This window comes from Molothrus aeneus, chromosome 24 (genome assembly GCF_037042795.1).
Source record: "Molothrus aeneus isolate 106 chromosome 24, BPBGC_Maene_1.0, whole genome shotgun sequence".
In the NCBI taxonomy this organism is placed as follows: domain Eukaryota; kingdom Metazoa; phylum Chordata; class Aves; order Passeriformes; family Icteridae; genus Molothrus; species Molothrus aeneus.
In genome coordinates, this window is record NC_089669.1 from 5,698,685 (window position 1) to 5,724,990 (window position 26,306).

The following is a 26,306-nucleotide window of genomic DNA, read 5'->3' on the forward strand; positions in this document are numbered from 1 at the left end:
GCTTCACTCCTCTGCCCTGCTGGAGCCAGCTCTGCCTTCCCCTGCCCTGCTATCTCACAAAAACACGCTTACAAAACAAGCCTGCATCCTGGAGCTATGAACAGGTCTTTATTTGTTGAGGTTCCTTTTGGCTTTTTTTTTCTTCCCCTTTCTTCCCTTTGAATGAAATTCCTGCCAGCTCTAAGAGAGAGAGAGAGAGAGAGAGAGAGAGAGGGAAAGAGTAGAAAGTTTAACTCCTCCCATTGGAGCGTCTCACGCCCCTGCCCAGCCCTTGAAACCCAATAACCAAGATCATTCAGCGATGCCTCCCCTTGCCCGGCCGCATCCCCGGAGCTGCCCGGTGCCCATGGACGGGCTGCTGCTCTTGTGGGGCATTGTCCTGGCGGGCTGTGCCCGCTGCCAGGCGGTGCCCGCCGAGCCAGGTGCGCCCTCCTGCCCGCCCCAGTGCCACTGCGAGCAGGATGGCATCGTGCTCTCGGTGGATTGCTCCGAGCTGGGGCTCTCGGAGCTCCCTGCCGGCCTGAGCCCTCTCACCGCGTACCTGTAAGTACAGCCTGACCCTAACCCTCGCTGCTTCTCTTTGCAATGCTTCCCCCGGAGCCCTCCGACAGCTGCGGCTTTCCTCCGCCTTGGAAGTTGGTGCCACATATTCCCGAAATTAAATTTCCTGTGGAAATTAGAAACCAAGCGAAATTACAAGGGAAAAGGCAGCTCTTTGGGCAGGACCTGCCCGGCTCCCCTCCTCCCGCACTGTTCATGCTGCGATGTTCTGCTCCGCTCCGGGATTGCAGCGGACCCTGAACTGACTTGCCGGGTCGATTTTGATTGTCTGAGCACATAATGGAGTGTTTTTACACAGCAATTAACGCAAACTGCTCTGGGATCCTTCTGTCAAGCATTTCAATAGCTGCAATAACTCAGAGCTTTGCGGGGTTTGGGTTGTGCTGGCCACCAGCAGTGTCCGAGCTGCCTTTTTAAAATTAATATTTAAGCCTTGGGAGAGGTTTGGGGGGTTGGTAAGTGTTGTGATGATTTATGTATTCATTTTATTGAGGAATTATTGATTATCTGAATGTTTCATACCCCTCCTGATGTTAATACCCCGAAGGGTTAATTGACAGAAACTGCTGCGTTCATTTCTATCCCCAGAGGTGGTCTCGGTGCCATCATTCTGGTGATGGCTGAGGATCCTGATAAACGGCTGTGGAAAATCCCAGGGTTTAAGCGGGAGAGGAACCATCACTCTCAGGGAGACAAGTTATCCCTGATGCTTCCCGGGCTCGTCCTCAGCGCTGCAGCGGCAGCTGTTTGGCAGCAGGCTGGGCAGGAGCGCGGCATTCCCGGCTCGGAATGCAGCCAGGGCAGTGCCAGGGGAAGCCGTGTGTGCCACAGCCCTCAGGGAGCGCCGGCAGCCCCAGGCGGGGCTGGGGATGGATGCTCACGCTGTGCTCGCTGCTGAGAGGGGACGGCACACACACCACGGGGGTGCTTTTCCCCCAAAGGCGCAGGTGCTCAGCTGGCAGGGCAGAGCACCCAAACCCGCCCAGGGAGGCTCTGCACAGCCAGGTGGAAGCTGCCAGTGCTGGGTGAGAGCTGCTCTGCTCCTCCTGCTCGCCTGAGGAGCGCAGTCTTGTGCCAGCCACTGCATGGCCCGAGCTGTGCTGGATTAGCTGGGAGGGAAATAAGGCAGGAGAAGGACGATGCTCGCTGGAGACCATGAAAGACGAGAGAAATGTGTCACGCAGGCTGTATTTCCCCTGGGAGAGGGAACCACTTGTGACATGAGGTGTGACTGCACAGAACTGTCCCTGGGGCTGGTTTGGAACCGGCTGCCCACGAGCGAGAAGTCACAGGACCATGTGGGAGAATGCAGAACATTGCCTGCTCCTGTGGGGACAGGGGCAGCCCCGCCAGGCACCCCCTTCACCCTGAGGTGCCACAGGATGGGGCACCCCTTGGTGCCACTCCTCAGAGGAGACGCCGCAGGTCATCCCCACAGGGCTGTCCCTTGGGCTGGGAGCTGCACAGCTGTCCCATGAGCCCAGGGACATTCCGGTGTTCCCGGAGCTCAGTGCGCCGTCACCTGCCCACGGTGGCTGGAGCAGGGACACGGAGCGCTGGGACACGGAGCGCTGGGACACGGAGCGCTGGGACACGGGTCCCTGTGCATGGACCAGGGGGGGGTGCTGGCCCGGAGCGGGTGCAGCCGGGCACTGTCGCGGCTGCTGGCAGAGCCCTGGATTTCAGCGGGGCTGGACCCTCGGGACAGCCTGGAGCACCCCGCACTTCGGGACGCTGCTGGTGCTGTCCCTTGGCCGCGGCTCCGTTCCTGTGTCTGTACCGGCCCCGAGCCCCCATGGGCTGTACCGGACCCGCTCTCTCCGTGTCTGTCCCGGCCCCGTTCCCGGTGTCTGTGCCGTTCCTGTGTCTGTCCCGGCCCCGTTCTCCCATGGGCTGTCCCGGCTCCGTTCCCGATGTCTGTACCGCCCCCGCTCCCCGTGTCTGTATCTCTCGTGTCCGCACCGGCCCCGTTCCCGTGTCTGTCCCAGCCCCGTTCCCGGTGTCTGTCCCAGCCCCGTTCCCGTCTCTGTCCCGGCCCCGTTCCCGGTGTCTGTATCCCCCGTGTCTGTCCCGGCCCCGTTCCCGTGTCTGTCCCGTCCCGTTCCCGGTGTCTGTCCCAGCCCCGTTCCCGGTGTCTGTCCCGGCCCCGTTCCCGTCTCTGTCCCAGCCCCGTTCCCGTCTCTGTCCCAGCCCCATTCCCGGTGTCTGTCCCGGCCCCGTTCCCGGTGTCTGTCCCAGCCCCGTTCCCGTCTCTGTCCCAGCCCCGTTCCCGGTGTCTGTCCCAGCCCCGTTCCCGTCTCTGTCCCAGCCCCGTTCCCGGTGTCTGTCCCGGCCCCGTTCCCGGTGTCTGTCCCGGCCCCGTTCCCGTCTCTGTCCCAGCCCCGTTCCCGGTGTCTGTCCCGGCCCCGTTCCCGGTGTCTGTCCCGGCCCCGTTCCTGTGTCTGTCCCGGCCCCGTTCCCGGTGTCTGTCCCGGCCCCGTTCCCGTCTCTGTCCCAGCCCCATTCCCGGTGTCTGTCCCGGCCCCGTTCCCGTCTCTGTCCCAGCCCCATTCCCGGTGTCTGTCCCGGCCCCATTCCCGGTGTCTGTCCCGGCCCCGTTCCCGTCTCTGTCCCGGCCCCGTTCCCGGTGTCTGTGGCCCCCATGGGCTGTCCCGGCCCCGCTCCCGGGGCTCTCACGGTGCCGTCGGTGACCGCGGTGTCCCCGTGCCCGGGCAGAGCCCCCTCCCCTCCCCAGCCCCGGTCCCGCAGGGCTGGCCCGGCCCGGGGGACGCTCCGGGAGCGGGGCGGGCCCGGCGGTGTCGGGGGAGCCTCGGTGTTCGTCCCTCCCTTCCTCTTTGGGGAAAACCGACCCGTGTGGTGCTTCCCCACTAACCCTGCCAGGGAGAGCCCCGAACAGATGTGATGGAAGCAGAGTCAGGATGAGCTGGGAATGACTGGAGCAGCCCTGGAGAGCTGGGTTCCTCCCTGCTCCTGTCACTACTGTCAGCAAGTTAGGTGAGATCAGGTACAGTGGGCAGCCAGGGCTGGCTTGTCACAGCAAATCAGCATTAATTTTGTAGGAAGCGTGGATATAGGAGTGAAATCTAAGTTCTTCGTGGAAATACAGGCTTGAACTCCCCATTCAAATATGTAAAGAAATGCTGGAGTGCTTGGAGAGCCACAAGGACTGAAGAGGGAGCCCTGGAAGGGCAGCAGGAGCACGGAGCTGGTGGGCAGCTGCTCACAAAACTTTCCAGCTTCTTTGCTCCGTGCCCTGTGTTGTCAGCAAGTCGCTGGCACTGTGAGAGCAGCATTTCCTCCGGAGCAAAAGAAAGGATCCTGTACTCACCCTTGATGAGACGCTGCCTCACACTAATGAGCTGGTGCCCGTGCCCCATCCTGCAGTGCTCCCCACCCCCGGTGCCTGTGTCCCTGCAAGAATCCTGTCCTTGCTCACTCTGCACCTCTCTGAACATGGCCCCGATGTCATCCATCCCCATCCAGGTGTTTTCAGAGGTGAAAATTCCATCGCTGGTGAAATTGCAGCTGTGGTCCAGGAGAGGGGAGAGATTTCCCCTTCAGCTGAGGTGCCAGTGCCATCCTGTGTCACCTACCCCCTCTCTGTCCCTCAGTGTGTGTCAGAGCTGATCTGGGGCTGCAGCACAGGGGGCTGGAGCTTCTGGGGGCTCCCTGGAGAGGACTGCAGCAAGCTGGGGGTGCAGGAGAGTGGAGCTGCATTGGGGAAGGTTCCTGTGCAGCAGAGAGGTCACTGCTCTAAGGGGCTCACAGGAGGATGGGAAAATGGGAAAAGCTTCTTGGTGCTTAAAATATTGTCTTGGCTGTGATCCCTGGCACCACTGCCCACCCTGCACATGACCTGGAGGAGCAGCCCCACCTCAGATTGCCCAGGGAATCACAGGGGCTGGTGCACCTCTGCCCCCAGCTGTCCCCTGGCTGTCACCAGGAGGTGCCTGCAGCTGGGTGCAGGTGCTCAGGGCAGCCCCTGCCCCAGGAGGGGTGAGGAGCAGTTAATGAGAAAGGAAAAGTAGTAATGATGCAAAAGGAACAAGCAAAAAAATAGTGTTTTCTAAAGTGTTTTCTAAAGTGAGGCAGCTGGAAATAAACTACTCCTCATAGTCACACGGGAATATTTAACATTCAAAATTTGTTCAAAAGCAAAAAATCAAAATTACTAGAGAGTGGACTCTTTACAAATTAACACCCAAGAGGAAAAAGAAAATCAAAAGTATTTCACCTGCTTTGTAACCATTTATAATCCTGACCCCCTCAGCCCCATGGAACTGGCTACCAGCCCCTGCAAGGGGACAGGTGCAATGCTGGGGGTGAGGTAATGATCTCAAGTTTTTGAGGCTGCTCCTCTTTCACAAAAAAAAAAAAATGACACCGTGTTGGTTGTGCCTGCCAGGTCCCCCCAGGGATGTGCTGGCCTGTCCAGCTGTCACTTGCAGGAAAGAAAGGGAGAATCTGTCTCAGCAGAGACCACTTTGGGATGGAAAGGCAACACCAGTGGTGCCATGGCCACGTGTGGACATCAGCTGGTCAGGGAGCACACACACCCACACCCTGCACAGGTCTAGAGGGGTGTGACAGGCTCTTATCCCCAGCCATGTACATGGGGAGGTACTGGAAGGATTGCCCAGATCTCCTAGGCTGGAAAACACTTCTGGAGGTCTCTTATCCACATTCTAATGGGTCCACCTTGCAAGGCTGGTCAGGATCTTGTCCAGCAGGCAAATCTACTGGATAATCTTAGGAGAATCTCTAAGAATCCCTCACCTTTTCCTCATTCTTTACCATCCCGTGTTTCCTAATATCAAACTGCAAATTCCTATGGTTCTTTTGTGCCCATTACCTCTCATCCTTCCCCTGCACAGCTCCTAGGAGATTTTGGCTCCAGCTTCTCTACACTCTTCCAGTCAATAGTTAAGGAGAGCAGTAACACTGTTAACTATTGCTCCTGTTTTTGTGAGGGCTGATCAAACCCCCTGGTGTGAGCAGCATGTGGGACAGAGTGGGGCAGAGTGGGGCAGAGTGGGGATGTCTTGGTTTGGAAAGCCAGGTGTCTGCTAAGGAAGGCAGGAGCCTCCCCTGAAATGGAAAAAGTAAACCCTCCCCACCCCTCTGAATTGCTATAAATTTTAAATTAAGGAGCTCTCAGGCAAAAATATGGGAGCAGGAATAACAGTTCTTTAATAGGGAGGGGGAAAAAAGGATAAAATAAACAATGCAGTACCTTAGAACAACACTGCCAGAGTCAGAACCCAGCCTGACACCCTGTGGGTCAGGGTGCTGGCAGCAGAACCATTGGAATTGTGGCTCAGCCCTCCTGCAGTGCCAGGGCTGGTTCTGCTGGAGCAGGGATCCTGGAGAAAGGTGCAGTCTCTGCCTCTGAAGATCCAGGGGCAGAGGCAGCTGCTGTTCCTCTGGGCAATCCAGTGCAGAAGCTGTGCTGGTGTTCCAGAATCTCCAGATTATATCCAGGTAGGAATGCTTGGCTCCTCCCCCTGGGCTCACATCTCCCAGTGGGATGCTGTAGTTCTTATCAGCCATGCAGGGACATTCAATGGCTGTTATCAGCAGATGTCTCCTCCCAAGGGAGGAGTGATCACTCAGAGATAAGGAAAACTGCCCATGAACAGAAGCCAGCTGCCATAAAACAGCAAATGGAATCCAATTTGCTTGGCAGTCCAGGACAGGGGAGCACAGCCCTGTGGGAGAGGGGGAAGGCAGATACTGCAGGGGGAGAGATGAGGGGCGCAAGCCTGGAGGGTGCCATGCACCAGAAGCACCCTGGCTCAAAACTCAGCTGGAGGAGCCATCCCCCCCCTCCCAAGGGTCTCCCCAGCCCCACAGAGGGTCAGGCAGTTCTGCTGCTCTGTGCCCGTCCCCAGAAACACCAGTGCCTGCTGTGATCCTGCCCCAGGCCCCTGCACACCTCGCTGTGGAGCCAGGCACAGCCTGCAGAGCTGTTCTGTGTCCTGGGAAACCAGCAGGGGCCTGGGGCAGGGCACAGCTGATGGGGCTGGCAGGCTGCTGCTGCCACAGCACGAGCTGGGGGAGGGAAAAGCAGCAGGTCCTGGCTGCTCCCAGATATCACCAAGCATCTCGTGAGGCTTCCCAGACAGAAGGCTCCTCATTCCCCACACTCTTTCCCTTGAGGAGAACGGGACCAGGAGCCTTCACGGCTGTTCTCACCTTGCAGAGACATTTTGAGACCCTGTCTGGAATTTAGCATCCCACTGGGAGTCTGGGGCCCTGCATCACCCTCTGAGGGCATCTCCTCTGAGCTGCCCTCTGGAATCAGGTGCCACAGAGCCCTGACAGGGATATGCAGGAGACAGGAATGGTTTGAAGCTAAGAAGACACTTCCCAGGACACACAGTGCTGCGTCCAGCACAGGGCAGAGTGAGGGAAAGGTGCCTTTTTCTTGATATTTGCATTTTGTAAAGAGCCACAGAGCAGCAGGTGGGTGAGGCAGCAGGATTGCAGGCTCACACACAGCTGGCACCTGCAGCAGCACAGCAGCAGAAGGAGCTCCCCTCAGCCCAAACCCCTCCCCATGTGCAACATCTGCCCCTGGCAGCCCCCCTGTGGTAGGGACAGCCACCAGAACCCCCAGCATGGGGATCACCCAGGAGCTGCCCCAGGAGCTGGCACAGCAGGATGTGGGGCTGCCCTCTGGAAGCCTGGGCAGGCAGGACAGCCCTGGGGAGGGTGTTGGGGCTGAAGGGTGATTAAAGCTCCCCAAGGATTTGGGGTTCCTGCAGGAGTGACAGAGACCCCTGTGTGCCTTTGGGACAGTCACACACCCTAGGGAGAAAGAGGGACCAGCCAAAAATGCAGAGAGCACAAAATCCCAATGCAAAGTGTAAATTGAATCCTTCCTGGGGCCAGTGCTGCCCTCCTGGCCCAGGTGACTGTGTACAGACCAGTGAGTCACCATCCTGTGCCCAATGCTTGCCCAGTGCCAGGGCCCATCTGCAGCTTCTTCTTCGTGCCATGGTCACCACAGGAGCCCCAGGTTGCAGCAGGACCCATCCAAACACACCACAGAGGTGCAGACTCACTCCCAGACCCTTCCACTTCTCAGGCCCCAATGCATCCCAGGACTACCAAATGCTGCTGCAGCTGACCAGCAGACTGGGGCTGCTCTCTGCCTGACCTTCTTCCTGCTGGCAGACTGATAGGAAGAGCCATTCCTGCCCTGTTGTCTCAGTTTGAAAAGCCAGGTGTCTGCTAAGGAGGGCAGGAGCCTCCCTTGAAGTGGAAAATGTAAACCCCCTCCCTCTGAATTATTATAATTTGGAAATTAAGGGGCTCTCAGGGAAAGATATGGGAGCAGGAATAACAGTTCATTATTAGGGAAGAAAATAAAAAAGATTTAAAAATGAAGTAAAAAAACCACTGCCAGAGTCAGAGCAGGCCCTGCCCCCTGTGTGTCAGGGGGTGGCACAGCCCCATCCCATGGGGGCTCAGCCCTCCTGCAGTGCCAGCTGTGGTTCTGCTGGAGCAGGGATCCTGCACAAGGGGGGAGTTTTCCTCTGCAGCTCCAGGGCTGCTGCAGATGGGCCTGGGCTCCCTCTGGCAATGCAGGGCAGCAGAAAGCTGCTCCTCTGGGAATGCACTGGGCAAAGGCTGCTGTGCTGTGCCAGGCTCAGATTGTACCCAGGTAGGAATGCTTGGCTCCTCCCCTGGGCGCAGCATCTCCCCATGGGATGATGGAATTGGATCAGCCATGCAGGGACACTCAGTGGCCCACTGAGAGAAGATAATAAATAATGGCCCGTGAACAGAGGATATTTCCTGGAGGAGGATTGGCTGTGGGAGAGATAAAGAAAACTGCCCCATCAACAGCAGAGAACGGCCCCAGCTCTGACAGATGGCAATAGAACACAGACTTATCTTGCAATCCAGGATGCCTGTACAGTCCAAAGTCTACAATCTCATCCTTGGGAATGCCTGGGAGAAGGGAAACCAAAGTAGGAACAAGGGGAAATGTTTATGGGCTTGGGGTTGTGGATGAGGGAGATAAAGCTGGTGAGGGACACCTGAAGAGCTGAGCCCTGCACACTGCAGTGCATTCACAGGTTTATATTCACCATTTATCAGCTTTGAGGAGCTTTTTTTTTCCACACCCAAAATATCAAGGCTGACAAGGGTTTCCTGCTTTCAAGGGTTTGGGTTCCTTCAGAGGGACTCTACAGAGTCCATCTGCTGATTGCATACAGGCACTCCACAGGGACACGGGTGTGCTCTGCATCCTTGCCAGCAGCATCCCAAGGACTTTAGGGGCAGGCAGGGATTCAGCTCCCTTTGCCCAGCACCTCAATCACAGCCTCAGGCTCTCCCATGGGTGACAGTGGCTTTTTGCTGGTGTTTTGCTGTGAGTGCCCCAAGGGGGAACATCTCCCAGCACTCCTGCTCAATGGCACTTTGGGACACCCAAATGGGCTGGTCCAAACCAAGGACTGACTTCAGGGAGAGCTGCTGGCACTGAATGCAGGGCTCTGGCTGGTGTTTCCCTCTGGAGCAGGGAGATGAGCACTAACCAGAAACAGAAATTCTTGTCCTGTGCTCCCCAGCCTGCAAGGAGGAGAAAATCAAACTGAGAATACCTGGGACCAGGCACAGCTTGTGAGAGAAACTGAACAGCAACAAGGAAACAGCACAGCTCCTGAGCAAGTGTTTCCAAATGTTCTTTTGTGTCCTCTGGGCAAAGTGGAGCTCCCAGGAGCTGAAATGCCCTGGTCCCCTGGCAGTGCTCAGTGTGCCTTCAGCCCTGCACTGAGGATGATGAGCACGATTCTGCAGATGCTTCATGGCTGTGTCTGGACTCCAGGCTCAGGGCAGTGGAAAGACACCAAACTCCTCAGCAAGCAGACAAAATATGGTGAGAGAGCCCAGGTCAGGGGGCTGGAGGGAGTGAGGGGGGGGTGGGAGTGCTCAAAGCAAAGCCAGAACTGCAGGACCATGAATCATAGAGCCCCAGAACAGTCTGGGTTGGAAGGGACCTCAAAGATCATCTCACTCCACCTTCCACCAGCCCAGGCTGCTCTAAGCTCCATCCAACCTGACCCCAAACACTTGCAGGGATGGGGCAGCCACAGCTTCTCTGGGCTCCCTGAGGTGCCCAGGGCCTCACCACCCTCACAGGGAAGAATTTCTTATGAACATATAATCTGAATCTGCCCTCTGTCTGTGGGAAGCCATTCTCCCTTATCCTGTCACTAGCTGCCCATGCAAAAATTGCTCTCCCTCTTTTCTTCAAGCCCCTTTAGGCACTGGAAGGGGCTCTGAGGTTTCCCCAGAGCTGCTTTTCTCCAGGCTGAGCCCCAAGCTCTCAGCATGCCTTAATAGTGAAGTCAGTCCTAGAGCTGCCTGAAGAGCACGTTTGGTGGGATGGTTTTCCAAGCAATATCTCATTTAATTGCAAAGGAAAAGCTTAATGAAAATGGACAGTGTTCATGGGGCTGTAAAGGGTAGAAATGTAGTAACAAGTTCAATCAGGAGAGATCATTTCAGTATTTTCACTTCAGTGTCTTCCTAAAAAAGAATTTCCATTTACATATTTTCACCTGCTGGTGTTACATTTACCCATAGGCCATTTAATATTCACATTACAGGACTTCAAGACTACCAAATCAAAACATTTTGCTGTTTTTAAAACACAGTTTATTTTTTTTTTTTTGTTCTATACTAAATATTAACATGCTGGCTCTTTGTTCTAGGCCCAAGGGAAAGGAAGTTCAGAAGTCTCTGAATTTCCAATGAGTTCCATGACATCTCTTCCCATTTCCTCCTGCTGCTTCATCTCCCAGGCCCCTTTTCTGCCAAGGCTCTGCTCCCTACTGCTCTCTATGCCATGAAGTTTGGGTCCAGCACTGTTCCCTTTACCTGGCTGCTGTTTTCCCAGTGTGGGTAGGGCTGGCATTAATGGGATGCTGTGCTCTATGGAGGAAACTGCTCCATGAACAAGGGTGCATCCCTCAAGTCCTTCCAGCCACAACAGGCAGTGCTGCAGGTGACAATGCAGGTGACAATGCAGATAACAATGCAGGTGACAATGCAGGTGACAATGCAGGTGACAATGCAGGTGACAATGCAGGTGACACAGGCTGTGCCTACAGTGCCATCCCATCTGAGACATCCCAAGGATCTCAGTTCCAAAGGAAGGAGGCTTCTCTTGCAGGGCTGGTGGGAAGTGGTGAGGGTATCTGGATGTGAGCAGATCTCTGACTCTTGATGGGGGCACTTTCAGATACCACAGAATTCTGGAATCTTCTGAGCCAAAGAATAGGACAAATAGGTTGTTGGCAATGATTAGGATGAGTATGGTGATTAGGAAGAATAGTAGGTAGGTGAAAAATTTTGTAATGTAGGGGTCTGAGGCCATATATCATGTTGCAAATTGTAGGATAGATCATGATACCAACAGTGCAATGGGGAAGAAGGTAAGGGAGTAGAAGTCTATTTTTATGCTGATGGGGATTTTGAAGTTTATAATGAATTTTCTCTCAGAAGGAGGTGAGGCTTTCTGTTCCAGAGTGGATGCAAATTGTTATTGGGATTAGGCTGATTAAGAAGGGAGGGACCCACTAGAGTGGCTGAATTCAACTCCTGCACGAGGGGAGATGCAGAACAGCTCTGCCCCATCCCAAAGCCAGCAGCTGGTGCCCAGGTCACCCTGCAGGAGGGGCAGCAGCCTGGCCTGAGCTGCACTGGAAGGGAAAGCAGAGAAAGAAAAAGAAAAAGAAAGAAGCGGAGCAGGTGCATGGAGGGAGGGCAGGGCAGGGGCTGCTTGGAGCCGCTGTGCCAGAGCTGGGGCCGGGCTGGCTGGACAGGCTGCACTGCCAGCACGCCTCCCCCCTCCTCCTTCCTCTGCAAACCCTCCCGGGACTCGGCTGGGGCTGGAGGAGCGCGGCCGCTCTGCCCGGGCTTTGGGGATGCTCCAGTGCCGGCTGGGGAATGGAGGAGCCGGGGATGGAGGAGCTGGGGATGGATGGAGGAGCCGGGGATGGAGGGAGGGAGCCGGGGGATGGAGGGAGGAGTCGGGGATGGATGGAGGAGTCGGGGATGGATGGAGGAGCCGGGGGATGGATGGAGGAGCCGGGGGATGGATGGAGGAGCCGGGGGATGGAGGGAGGGAGCCGGGGGATGGAGGGAGCTGCTGCTGGCCGGTCACAAGCCCTGGGCTCCAGCTCGCCCAGCCCCATCCCGCTTTTCCTCTCCTGCACCGCCCGGCTCCCTGCAAGGTCCTTGCAGCGCAAAGCCTCCCTCGCTCCCCCCGCTCCCTGCCCGCCCCCCGGGCTAAGCAATATGCCACAGCCTCCCCTCTCTCCCGCCCTTTCTTCAAGAATAACCTCATAAATCTGCCCGGGGCAACGAAAACACTGAGCTCATGGCCCTTAGATGTGTGTGGGAGGAGCTCTCGCCGGCGATTAAAGCAGTTGAAGGTTTGCTTTGAAAAGCTCTTTGATTCTGCTGGGGGCTCCGGTGCCAAAGGCAGCGCTGGGGCTGCGAACGCCGCTCCCCCCCTGCACCTGCCTGGGTGAGGGAGCAGCGGCGGCCGGGGGAGGAACGGGGAGGCACCGGGAGCCCAGGGACACCCCTGGGAACGGGGAGAGCCCAGGGAGCCCTCGGGGAATAGGGAGAGCACAGGGACCATCGGGGGAGCAGGGGGAGCCCAGGGACCCCTCTGGGAACAGGGGGAGCCCAGGGACCCCTCGGGGAACGGGGGGAGCCCAGGGACCCCTCTGGGAACAGGGAGAGCACAGGGACCCTTTGGGGTGCATGGGGAGCCCAGGGACCCTCTGGGAAGGGAAGGGAGAGCAGAGCTCTCCCAGCTCTGCAGTGGAGCCCAGGGACCCCTCTGGGGAGCTCCCTCTGCCCAGGGCAGGGCAGGGGCTGCCCCGGACACCGCCCATGCAGCCGGGGTGTGAAATGCCTCCCTGCCTCTGGAACTGCTCCTCAGGTCCTGCCCCAGGGGCTGGGCTGGGCTCAGGGACGGGGTCCTGCCGGTGGGACAGGGACCGGAGGGACAGGAGAGGAGTCAGGACAGGGATCAGCAAGCAGCGCTCTGAAAAGTGGTGGGAAGGCAGAGGGCAGGGCTGGGAGGGGAATGGCTTGAGTTTGGTAGGAGCAGGAAAGAGATCAGGAAAGGTCTTTGTGAGGAGCAGCAGGACCAAGGACAAACGTCCTGCCCAGCTGAAACAGAGCCAGGCTCCAGCCCGTGGGGAGGCAGGAGCTGTGCCAGAATGGAGAGCAGGGGCAGGACCCAGGGAAGCTCAGGTGATGCCTCCAGTCCTGCAGGGATGCATCAAGGACCCAAAAAGGGCTCATGGAAAACCATTCCCAGCTGCAGCAGCCCAGGCTTTGCTGGCAGGGATGAAGGAGGGCAGCTCCCAGTCTCCTCCCCTCCATGGACAGACAGGTCTCTCAGGCTATCCACAGCTCTCTGTCTCCCTTTGCCTTGTTTGCAGCCTTCCTGTAGCTGTTTCAAGCCCTTTAAAGGATTTGCAAATGAAAAGCAGTGCCCATGGGAGTGGAGCAGTAGAACACACCTGTAAGGGCAGGACATGCTCAAGGGACAGGCTGTCTGTTCTTGTGAGCAGCCACAGGCCCCACTACAAAGAGAGCCCGGGAGACAGGATGGTTTCCAGCACTGAACATCCCCGTGGGGCTCCAATTAGGAACATTCCCTTGCTTCAAAGGCAAGGTGAAGCCCAAGCACCACGTGTCATCCCATCAGATGTGCCACGGTGGGAACCACAGGGCTGGAAGGGAGCAGAAATTTGGCCTCTTCTGCCAACTATGGCAGGGAGACCAGGGGCAAGCAGGCTGAAAGGTTTGGTGAGATGACACTGAGCCCTGAAGGCCATTTGGGACATTCCCCCTTGTCTTGGTGTGGAAAGACAGGAGTCTGCTAAGGAAGGCAGGTGCCTCCCCTGAAATGGAGAATGTAAACCCTCCCCACCCCTCTGAATTGTTATAAATTTTAAATTAAGGAGCTCTCAGACAAAAATATGGGAGCAGGAAATAACAGTTCTTTAATAGGGAAGAAAAAAATGAAAGGATAAAATAAACAATGCAGTACCTTAGAACAACACTGCCAGAGTCAGAACCCAGCCTGACACCCTGTGGGTCAGGCTGTGGGCAGCAGAACCATTGGAATTGTGGCTCAGCCCTCCTGCAGTGCCAGGGCTGGTTCTGCTGGAGCAGGGATCCTGGAGAAAGGTGCAGTCTCTGCCTCTGAAGATCCAGGGGCAGAGGCAGCTGCTGTTCCTCTGGGCAATCCAGTGCAGAAGCTGTGCTGGTGTTCCAGAATCTCCAGATTATATCCAGGTAGGAATGCTTGGCTCCTCCCTCTGGGCTCACATCTCCCAATGGGATGCTGTAGTTCTTATCAGCCATGCAGGGACATTCAATGGCTGTTATCAGCAGGTGTCCCCTCCCAAGGGAGGAGTGGATGTGATCACTCAGAGAGAGATAAGGCAAACTGCCCACTGACAAAAGATAATCTGCCATACAGATGGTAATTGAAAACATCTTGCATTGCAATCTGGAACACCCCTGCCTGTGCCACCTCCCAGCACTGGCTGTGCCAGCATGGAGCAATGGGGGCTGTGGCACTGTGAGGTGTGGCAGCATCAGGGATCTCAGGGACCTGCAGGGTCAGAAGGCACAAGTCACCTCCCCAGGGATGTCACCTGATGTGGGGATGGCTCTGGGTATAATTGTGTCTTGAAATTTCAAGAGAATTCACAGTTGTGGGTATTTCTCAACCTCAGTAAAGCAAATATTTATCTTTGCATGAGACCTGCAGGAAAGACATTTGCACCTTTAGATAGAAATTAATCTTCTGTCTTTCCCTGAGGATACAAGAAAAAATTCTGGTTGCAGGAAACAATCTCTGCAGTTCTGCTTCATCCCTGGTTCTGCATCCCTGAAAGTGTCCCCCTGCACCAGCCCCTCAGAGCCTGGGGGCTGAGAAAGGAAACAGCCATGTGAGCACTTCATCTTAGAATGACAGAATCCCAGGAGGGTTTGGGTTGGAAAGAACCAGAAAGCCCATCCTGTTCCACCTGCCTGCCATGGGCAGGGACACCTTCCACTGCCCCCGGCTGCTCCCAGCTCTGTCCAGCCTGGCCTTGGACATTCCCAGGGATCCAGGGGCAGCCCCAGCTGCTCTGGGCACCCTGTGCCAGGGCCTGCCCACCCTCACAAGGAACAGTTCCTTCCCAATATCCCAATATCTCTGGCAGTTCAAAGCCATTCCCCCTCGTCCTGTCATCCCAGGCCCTTGTCCCAAGTCCCTCTCCATCTCCCTTGGGGCCCCTTTAGGCACTGCAAAGGGCTCTGAGCTCTCCCTGGAGCTCTTTCCAGGTGACAGCCCCAGTTTCCCAGCCTGGCTGCAGAGCAGGGGGGGCTCCAGCCCTGTGAGCAGCTCAGAGCCTCCCCTGGGCTCGCTGCACTCCCCAGGCAGCTCTGGCTCACCCTGGCTCAGGCACAGCCAGGGGTTCTGTGCTGTTTGTGTTCAGCTGGCTGCTCCCAAGGGAAGGAGAAGATGCAGATCCACAGAGCTGCTCTCTGGCTCTCTTCTCCTGGCCACAGGGCTGGCAGTGGTCAGATATCATCCCAAAACTGGAAGGATCCCTCATACAGCAAAGGACAGAGATGCACCTTTAGGCTCAGGTGAAGCAAAGGTACCACAGCCAGGACAGGACCCTGATCAGAGGTGCAGGTGAGGTTTGTGTGCTGCCCTGATTTCCTGTGGCAGTGTGTTCCATGCATTAATGAGGTCCTGTGGCACAGGTGTGTTTGATGGTGTTCCACGTGTGTCACCACAGGACATGAAATAACACAATGCACACACACTGTTGTTGTCAAGGTAAAAAGAGAAGTTTCTTTTCTGACTCTAACATTTATAGAATTCTAAAAGTGACAGTAGATTAGAAAGTGAAGGTGCTACCTCTCCAATGACTCTGAACAAACAGTCTATCAAATTTCTCTTCTTTCATAAAAGAATACAAAACAATAAGTTATTTACAGAAAGTTTGTTACAAAAATGTAAACATCAGAAAGCTTAAAAAATCTTAAAAAATTAAAGCAACAAATGTAGGTCTTTCTAGAGCATGGAGCAGCCCTCCTTTACCTGCTGAGTGTGAGTTCTCTCCAGCTCAGGGCAGGAAGCAGGTTCCTGTGCTGCAGGTTGTGTTTGCAGCTGCGTCCCGTGCAGGGAAGTGCCTGCCAGTTTAGGTATTGTTGTGCTTTCATGTGGTGTAAGACAGCAGAAGATTTATTAGTGACAAAAGCATGAATGCTGGAAGCTGTGATTTATTGAAGAAGGGGGAGAGGAGATGTGCAGCAGCCCATGCTGGTTAGTGTGGTGTGTCTGAGGTGAGCTCGCACACGCTGTGAAAACCGCCCTGCTCCTCCATGGAGAGCCCTGGCTCACCTGGGGAGACTCTGGGGTGCACCCAGTCCCCTTCCAGGGGAGACCTAACATCTCACAGATGCTCTGGGGAAAGGGTTTCTCCTGGTGAAGGGACACAAGGACTCAGACTTTAGGGGACAGGTGTCCCACAAGCTTTGGCTCCCTTGTTTGATACAGCTGGGAGACACAAAGGACAGTGCAGCACGAGGAACAGGTCTCTAGCCCTGTCCCAGCCTTATGGTTGACCCCAAAGCCCTTTTCTTTTCCTGTGCCTCAGTCTCCCCATCTTTAAAGCACTACTAATAACCCCTTCCCAACGTGATGTGAGATCAATTGCTCAAACCAGTGCTCTGGAAGAGCTGGAGACTCTCTGCACTTTCCAGCCACGTCTGGACCTCTCAAGCTAAAATACCTTTTAGAAGTTTATTAAAAAGTTCTTGAGCTTTCCATTTGTTCAGCTACAACACAAAGAAAAGCACCACTGAACTCTCAGATTTAGGGGCTGCCTTTCCTGTCCGCTGGCCTCATCACTGCTCGCTGCTGGAGCAGCCACAAGTCAGGGCAGCTGCTCAGAAACTCCTCACAGCCAAGGCTCTGCTCTCAGAGCAGAGGGAGCAGCTCTCAGAGCTCCTGGGCAGCACTGGAGCACCCCAGTGAGGAAGTGAACCCAGCTTGGCCAGGGATGCTGTAAACCCCAGTTCTGTTTTCTGTAGGAAGTTCCCTTCCTTGCAGCACAATTCCTCCTGAATGGATGGGGTAAATAGCAGCTGGTGTAGCTCTTTGCTAAGCCTAAAAAGGAGGGAAAAGGCTGGCTTGGGTTAAACAAGTAGGGAAGTTCTCTTCAGATTTCCCAAGCAATTAAAACTAAACCAAACCAAAACACAACAAGTTTGCTCTGACTATCCCCAAACCATTTTGCTTTGACCCAAACCAGAGTACTTTTCTTTTTTGAGTCATCTGAAAATCTTTGAACCCTTTAAAAAAAAAAAAAAAGGTCTTACAATGAAAAATCTCACCATTTCCCCCAGCCTCACTGATTTTTTTAGTGGAACAGAATTTTTCTGTGAACTTACTTTTGACCAAAATGCTGTGGGTTTTACCTTGGCTGGAAGTCACAGTCATCCAGATGAGCTTGTGCTGTCACTTGCTTTTCCTTTCAACAACATTTCTGTCTTTTCACCTCCCACTGCACAGACACAAAGGTCTCATGGGAGCATCACCCTCATCCCAGGGCTGTGCTCAGTTCCCAGAGAGACTAAAGAGGGGCTGGGAGAGGGAAGGGAAGAACCCATGACGGCTCTTTTTAGCTTCAGAGAGCTCCTCTGACTACCTCTGGCTACTGCCAAGGCACCTTTGAAACACCTTTGAAACATCTCCAGCATGTTGGGCACCATGACTGGGCTGGAGGGGAAATCCACATTCCCTTTGAAGTCTGGATACTTGAACAGTCTTAGAATTATAGGGCTGTAATGTGCAGGAATGTGTGGGGCTGTAATTGTGACTTAGATCCTTGGATGAAAGGTGTTATGTACATACAAAAGGTATTATCATTATTGCTACTATTATTACCATTATTATTACTATTATTATTGCTATTATTATTATTATAGGCCTGCAATATGTGGATTGGAGATGAAAGTAGCACCAAAAGATCCTGAAATACAAGATGTGTCTTAAGGAAATTTCAGCTTGGAGTTGGGTTTTGTCTACACAGGAAAAGTGGAGCTGACTGGCTCTGCTGCACTGACAGCTCTGGGGTTTGATGGAAGAACTCCTCTATGCAGCCATGATTCCCAAAATCTGAGTTCCTTGGCTTTTGGAATGGTGTCTCCAGTAGGAGCAATTCCTGAGCAGTTTTAGCATAAAAAGTGAAATCAGACATTTTCACCATTCTTTACAAGACACCTTGATTGCTCTGCAGACATCACAAAATCAGTCCCTGGTGTTTGGGCCATTAGGTGTGAGGAGTTTGGGAGCTGGTGTCCTCACAGGGCTCAGTGTCAGTTCCTTATCTTCTTCTCTGCCTCTGTCAGGGTCAGGATTGAAAGTGCTCAAGATGGTATTTTGTGTTCGGGCTCAAATGTTTATTATTTCTTATCTATGTTACAGTCCCACAAGCTGTGAGTTCTACAGCATTCTACTAACAAGCTACAAAATGGCAAACTATCTTTCTCTACAAGGTCTTTTAAGGCTAAACTATCCAATTAAGAAAGGACACCTACATTATTTTTACTTTTAACCCAATAACTAATCACCCAGAGTTGGCAATGCAGACTTTTCTAACCAATTACATAATACCACTCAAACCCATGGAGAAGAAGGTGAAGAAGAAAGATCAGCCACACCCTAAAACCTCCATCTTGCCTTATATATATTACTATATTCTAAACCCTTAAACTCTAAGATTTCCACCCTGTGATATCACACAGCTCTATTCAAACTCCACACCCACAATCCCAGTTCTATCATTCCACTTTGGAAGCTTCTCCACGGCCCCAGGTCCATGCAGTGTTCTCTTGGGGGTCAGTGCCTGGCAGCAGAGAAAGTTTAAAATTCTCAGCATCCAGGGTTGAACAGCTCAGAGGCTGCAGTGGAGCCTGGAGCAGGCTCCTGGTGTCGCTGGGTGTGGAGAGAGCTCCTGTGCTCTGCTCCTCCTGCACTGCAGCAGGGCTGGCCCAGAGCCGTGTCCTGCCCTCTCCAGCCCCTTCCAGCACCCATCACGCTCTGCCAGGGCAGCCTGGATGCAGCACATGGAGAATCCAGAATCACAGAATGACCAGGTTGGAAGAGACCTTCAAGATCACCAAGTCCAACCCAGCCCCAACCCCTCAACTCAACCCTGGCACCCAGTGCCACATCCAGGCTTTGTTAAACACACCCAGTGATGGTGACTGCACCACCTCCTCAGGCAGCCATTCCAGAACTTTCTCACTCTTTCTGTGAAAAACTTTTACCTAATATCCAACCTGTATTTCCCTTGGTGCAGCTCGAGGCTGTGTGCTCTGGTTCTGTCAGTGCTGCCTGGAGACGGGGCCCAGCCCCAGCTGAGCACAGGCACCTTTCAGGAGCTGCAGAGAGTGATAAGGTCCCCCTGAACCTCCTTTTCTCCAGGCTGAGCACCCCCAGCTCCCTCAGGGGTTCCTCACAGGGTTTGTGTTCCCAGCCCCTCTCCAGCCTCGTTGTCTCCTCTGGACACACTCAAGCATCTCAACATCCTTCCCAAACTGAGGGGCCAGCACTGGACACAGCACTCAAGGTGTTCCCTCACCAGTGCTGAGTAAAGGGGCAGAATGACCTCCCTGCTCCTGCTGGCCACACCATTCCTGATCCAGGGCCAGCTCCATCCTTAATGCACTGTGGGTCTGTGCAGCCTTTGCCATCAGCTGCTCCTTGGTCCTGCCCTGTTCTCATTAACAGGGGGCCATAAGTGAGGCCAGGCACTGGAGGGGGACTCCCCAGGACAATCCCGTGGGGATTTTCTCCTGTCACAGGCTCTGCAGAGCATCAGGTTTCACTTTCCACCTGAACCGCAATACCTGACTCACGCTGGGGAGCGGGGCAGGATGAGTCAGGTCCATCCACAGCAATTTTTCCATGGCTAAACTCCCACAAGAGCGACCTGGCTCCTCACAGGAAAAGTACCATCAAAAAAATCCTGAAATACAAGATGTGTCTTAAGGAAATTTCAGCTTGGAGTTGGGTTTTGTCTACACAAGAAAAGTGGAGCTGACTGGCTCTGCTGCACTGGCAGCTCTGGGGTTTGATGGAAGAACTCCTGTATGCAGCCATGATTCCCAAATCTGAGTTCCTCTGGCCTTTGGAAGGGTGAGATGGATAAACCCAGGGAATCCTCCCCACAGGAGGTTCAGCCCTGCAGCCCTTCCCAATCTCAGTGACCAGCAGAGCTTTTCCAGCAGCTCTGGGAGCCTGCAGGGGCTCTGGCAGCAGTGGGTGCTGGGCAGGGGAGATGCTCACCAGGCACGGGACAGCAGAGGAAAGGCTGTTCCCTGTGTGTGGGTCTCGGGTTTTGCCTTGCTGAAATGGCTCCCAAGGTATTGAAGAGTCTTTTTTTCCCAGCCCCGCGACAAAAGAAGAAGTCGAGATTCCTCGGCTCTGGTTTTCAAGGTTGTTTATTTTCTCTTATCTATTCCATCCTTTCTCTGACCTGCTGAGATCTGTCTGGCAGGTCGGGGTGTGACACAGTCCCTGCCCTTGGGGTGGTGTTAGCTTTTTATAATACAAACTATGTGTACTTTATTTACAATAATTTTCCAATACCTATCACCTATGTTAGGCAGTCTGTCTCTACTCTAAACCAATCTAAAAGTGCCACCATCCCAGCAGAAGATGGAGGACAAGAAGAAGAAGGAGAAAGACAGGACATTCCCAGATTCCTCCATCTTTCCTCTTGAACCCCCATTCTAAATCCCCAAAATTCTACTTTTTCACCCTGTGGCAAATTAACTATCATTCTACTCAAACTCTTGTGGCCTGTAAATCCTCACACAAAGTTGGTAATTGTTTCCATGCATTAAAATCAAAGGCACAGGTGTCTTTGACTCTGTGCCAAGGTCTCTGAGCCCCCTGCCAGGGTCTCAAATCACCCAGGGCAGCCAGAGGAATGTCCTGGGTTCTGACACATGGGGACCACCCACCCAAGGATAAGACAAAGCAAGAGCTCTGATGCCTTGTGGCCTCCTGGTGACACCACAGAATCTGCCAGCTCGCTGCTCTGGGGAGCAGACATGGCTGAGAGGAGGCAGCTCCCAGCATCCCTGACACACAGCCTGGCCTCCCGAGGGGCTCCTCACTGCCAGGCCATGGCTGGGCTTGGCTGGAGAGCACCTCAGCCCAAACCCCTGCAGGCTTCTCTTTGTCCTTGGCAGGCAGTGAGCCTGGTGAGGGATGCAGCTGGGATCCATCTCCCACCTTGGGCTGTGAGCCCCAGCCAAGCAGGGAGTGTCAAACAGCAACCCCAACTCCCTGCTGGGCTGATTTGCCCCCGAGCAGGCAGCAGGGCTGGACAGCTCAGTCTGGGTACCCAGGCTGCTCTCAGCCCCTGGCTACCTTAGCAAGCATAATGGATTTCAGCTCTTTAGTGATTATCAGCTCTCTTAGGATTTCAGCTCTTGCTTGCTAAGGCACCCAGGCTAGTCGGGAAGCAAATGAGAGAGAGGAGAAGGAGAGGTCCTGGTGGTTCCACAGTGATGGTTTTACTGAGGGGTCTGTGAAGGGTTCCAGCGATGGCTCTTCTAACCAGAATGGGCTAAAACAGCCCCTTTTTATAGGGTATATGGGATCCAAACTTGTCCAATAGTAGGGGTTAGGGGACAGTGACCTATGGGGTTACAGAGATAAGCTAGGGTCCGAGAGGCAGAAGACAGGAGCTTATTTTGCTATCTCATCATGACTTGGCAATTGCTATCTTTAAGCCTCAGCCCTCCATGGGGCCATAGCAAGCCTGGAGCCTGCTACAAAACAGCACAGAGCTGCTCCCTGCTCTGCTGCCCCAGACTCTGTGTCTGTAAATCATGGGCTGGTTTTTGGGAGGCAGGGCTGTGAGGCTGCCTGGCCACAGAGATCCAGGCTGTTCTGGTTGAGGTGCTGGCAGGAGCAGCAGCTCCCCGGGGAAGGGCTCAGAAATGCCTGGATTGTCAGCACTGGCACCGCAAGGGACGTCTGCCCACGTCAGAGGGGAGGAGTGACAGCATCCTGTCTGCCATGTGGCCCCACAACCAGGATGCATCCTCTGGGTTGGAGCCTCAGCTTCTTCTGGCTGAACTTCACAGCTGCTGTTTTTGAAATGTCCTCTTGAGAAGGCCAGAAGTCCAAAAGGCATTTTTCAAAAGCTTTCAGCCATAATGTTTCTTTTTGGGAAGTCTTTGGTCTGAACACAGATAATTATCAGCCAAAAATTGCTGAAAACCACCAGCAATTTTCAGTTCTGATAAAAATGCTACTCTCCATTTTACAGTGTCAACAACTGTTTTTTACTCCATGTTCATTACATTTTTCTGCGAGAGGAGTCAAATATCCCCAGGCAGCTATTCCCTGGGATCCCAGCAGTTTATCCATCTCTGTCACCCAGCATAGTCCCTTCTCCAGGACTGTTTCTGTTGCCTCCAGAGATGCAGAATGCTGCTCTGGTCCAGGCTCTGAGCTCTGTGTGGATGGCAATAACATTTATGGAACTGGCTGGAATGTGCTTTGCTGCACACTGAGGCTCAGCTCAGAGAGGAAGGGTGAGCTCAGAGCAGTGCTGGCTGACAAAGTCATGGCAGCAGAGGGCAACAGATTAGGTGGGGAAATCAAGTAATAATGCCCATGAGTATCTGTGAGACTGCAGGAGCAGGAAATCTTGCCTGATGAAGCAGATGGGGAGCAGAGTCTCTCCCTCTGTGTCCTGAGCTTTCCTTTGCAGGCAGCCCTGTTGAGACAGAGACAATACAGAGCAACACTCCATTTTCAGAAGGCTTCAAACTGTTTTTATTCTAGCATGCATGCTTTTTATGCATTCTTACAAAGCTCATCAGTTTACACTTTACTCATTGATCAGGAGAGACAAAGTGCTCATTGGAATAGGCAGGTACAGGTTTCTCTTATTTATCCTTCTTTCTTCTTTGGTTTCTATCCCAGTGACCTGGCTAGAAAATTCTTTTAGGGGTAAACATGGATCCTTTTCTCAAACTTCTCTGTGGCTCACAGGGGTCACTGTAAAACCTCTTCCACACAGCCCAAGGTCAGGGTCTGAACTGCAGCTGATGGGGCTGCCCAGAAGGAAGGCAGGGGGGATGCTGAGTGGCTCCTCAAGGGTTATTGTGCTGCAGTCCAAGAAACAAAAGAGATGGTGTAGATTGGGACTTCTCAGAAGAGGAGATCTCCAAAGAGGACAGCACAGGTCTCACTCTGGCTGCAGTGTTGCCAAGATGAGCTGCAGCCAGTGCAAGGCTGACTGCACCAGCCCACAGAGCTCCCCTGTCCCTGCAGGCTGTGCCTGCTGATCCCACCCAGTTCTGCTGATCCCTGTCCCCAGTGGGAGCAGGGACAGAATCAGAAGGGCAACACTGAGAACTCCCATGGGTCAAGACAAAGACAGTTTAGGAGGTAGAGCAAAGCTGAGTGCACAGGAAGAACAAACCAAGGGAATCATGCACTGCTTCCCACGCCAGGCAGGTGTTCCCAGGGGAGCAAGGCTTTGTCCCACCTCAGGGCTCCTTGGGAAGACAAATGTCACAGCCACAAAAGTGCCCCCTTGCTGCCCCTTTCCCCACAGCTTTCAGTGCTGAGCCTGGTGCCATAGGAGGTGGGACATCCTCTGGCCAGCTCAGGTCACAGCTGCCCAAGCTGTGCTCTGTCCCTTCTCACATGCACCCAGACTGCTCCTGGGGGGGAAGAGAGGGGAAAGCTGCTGTGCAAGCCCTCCTCAGCACAGCCAGGGCACTGGTGGGGTATCAGCATAGTCACACACCCAGACTACAGCATCCCACGGGCTGCTGAAGGAAAATTCTCTCCATCCCTGCCAGGACCAGTTCCTATCTCCACAGCTTGCCCAGCTCCAGCTGCTGGCACTTCTTCCTGGCAGGTTTTTGCAGGCTGGTGTGGAGATCAAGGCTCTCTTCCCAGATCCTGTTATCACCATGTTAATTCATGGCCACAGCAGATTAGAATCATGCTTTAGCTAATCTGATTGTTGGCCTTGATCTTTCAGAGCATTGCTGTTGTGGGCAGGATTCTGCTTGATCTTGATAAATCAATCCAATTCTGATAAATCAATCTGATTTATTCGCTTTATATCTGGTTCTTTCAGTAATGATTTTCATCAGTTATGTGACACCCTCCCTGAGCATGTTTCTCCCAACAGTTTGGGGGTAGAGATGTAATATTGATGTCTGTAGCTCAGTCCCACAGTCTTTCCCAGAACCCCATACAACTGCACCAGCCTTCTGGGGCAGGGCCCAGCCATACATCATTTCTGTAAAGGTCCAAATAAAAATTAATATTTAGTTATGACATTCTTCTGCTTGGCAGATGTGAGGGACTTTTGGATCTGTGCAGTTTTGTGTCTGAGCTCAGAAGTTTTCCATGGTTCCTTGGCCTGCCCTTCTATTCCTGACAGAGACTGAACTTTCACCAGACCCCCCAGGCTCATGACTGGACATAAAAGGGCTTTTTGTTACCCTGAGACATTGAGGAATCTTGGCTGGGGGTGACCTGTGACCGTGTTCACAGGGGTTTCAGGTTGAGGGAAGAGACAAGGATCTGACTCCATGTTTCAGAAGGCTGATTTTTTATTTTATGATATATATTATATTAAAACCATACTAAAAGAATAGAAGAAAGAATTTCATCAGAAGCCTAGCTAAGAATAGAATAAGAAGGAATGATAACAAAGGCTTGTGGCTCAGACTCTCTGTCCAAGCCAGCTGGGCAGTGATTGGCCATGAATTAGAAACAACCACATGAGACCAATCCCAGATGCACCTGTTGCATTCCACAGCAGCAGATAACCATTGGTTACATTTTGTTCCTGAGGCCTCTCAGCTTCTCAGGAGGAAACATCCTAAGGAAAGGATTTTCCAGAAAAGATGTCCGTGACAGTGACCTACCCCACCTGCATGGCTGCAGCTCTTAGCAAGGAGGGAGCCCTCAAGTTGTGCTGGAGGAGCTTTTGTTACCCATTGTTACCCATTGTTTGTCCCCCTTTTGTTACCCATCGTTTGTCTCACAATGCTTCTCATTTTAAAGCTCCACCTTGGCTAACCCAGGTCTGGGATATGTGACAGACCTCCAGGGCTGGGAGCAATGTCCTCTGAGTTCTCTGAAACAGAGCTCCAGGTGCTTTCTGGTGAGGTTGAGATCTTCAGAAGGGAGAGCAGAGATGTTGCTGTGACCCAACAAGGCACCACCAAGGGGAAGGGTCTGGAGCAGCAGTCTGGTCTCTGAGGGATCTGGAGAAAAGGAGGCTCAGGAGGGACCTTCTGGCACTGCACAGCTCCTTGACAGGAGGGGACAGCCAAGGGAAGTTGGGCTCTGCTCCCAGGGAACAGGAACAGGACAAGAGAAAACACCCTCAAGTTGAATATTAGAGAATATAATGCTGAATATTAGGGAAAAACCCTCCCTCAAAGGGTTGTCAAGCCCTAGCACAAGATGTCCAGGGCAGTGCTGGAGTCACCATCCCTAGAACTGTTCAAAAGATGTGTGGATGTGGCACCTGGGGACATGGTTTAGTGGTGGCTTTGGCAGTGCTGGGTTAATGGCTGGACTTGATCTTGGAGGCCTTTTCCAGCCTCAATGATTCCATGATTCTGTGATCAAGCAGACCTTAGAGGAGAGCTGGTTTTGCCCTGGCACAGCACTGTGAGGCACTGGAGTGCCCAGAGCTCAAGCAGACAGAGATTGCACATGTCCAGAGCAGCTGGGGGCTAGAGGACAGACTGTGACACAGACTGTGACAGTCACACCTGGCAGGTCACCTGCAGAGCCACGAGCTGTCTGCCAGGAGCCCTTCCCCAGAGCTGTGGGAGAAGCCAGGAGCAAACCCTGCCCTGCCCAGGGAGGGGGGAGCAGGGAAGGCACCTGCCCAGCATCCTCCTCAAATGCAGATCCCAAGCATGGGAAAGGAGCAGGGAAAACCCTCAGGGAAAGGAATCTTGTGGAGGCCAGGGATGAGCCACAGCAATGTTTGCCCTGTGGCCGGTGCAGCAGGAGCTCAGGGGGACAGAAGGGGCAGGGAACAGCAGAGTGCCCTCTTCCTCCTCTCAGCCTCTTGGGTGGTACCTGCAGGGGTGTGTGCCTGGCATTTAACCCTCCCTTGGCCAGCTGCTGCTGGGACTTCCCCAGCTGGCACTCAGCAGGGTGAACAGAGATGTTTGCCCTGTGCATTTTGGAGTGGCGAGGCTGCAGAATGTGCAGCCTTCATCAGCCAGGAGCCTGCCATGGTCTTTGATGGCTCTCTCTGTGCCAGGAAAGGTGTTTCACTGCCCACCTTACAGGGTGCCCACCAGATGTTCCTTGAGAACACCTGGGGGCCGTTTCCCACAGGTGGATCCTGTCAGCTCCAGCCTCTCAGATATTGTTATTTTGGAATATTGCTGCCTTTTGCTGTTGCTCACACTGGTGAAACTTGTCTGGACAGGACAGATGATCTTTTGGTGCATGAGCAGAGGGAATGCCAATGAATCACCCACAGGGCATCTGATTTCCAGACATGGCCCACATGCTTCACTGCCTTTCTCCCAGGAGACCAGGCCACAGGCTCTGGGCTCATTGCACCATCAATGGAAGGGAGGGAGCAGAGCTGGCACTCAGG

The 26,306-nt window shown here is 53.8% G+C and overlaps 1 protein-coding gene across 1 annotated transcript in view; it reads left to right on the forward strand.

Moving 5' to 3' along the window:
* The first annotated feature begins 346 nt into the window (after nucleotides 1–346).
* Nucleotides 347–26,306, forward strand: part of LGR6 (leucine rich repeat containing G protein-coupled receptor 6) — a 172,888-nt gene continuing 146,928 nt past the window's right edge. Inside the window, exon 1 of the mRNA XM_066565206.1 lies at nucleotides 347–543. Within this exon, the coding sequence (XP_066421303.1) occupies nucleotides 347–543 (197 nt within the window). The remainder of the gene's footprint in view (nucleotides 544–26,306) is intronic.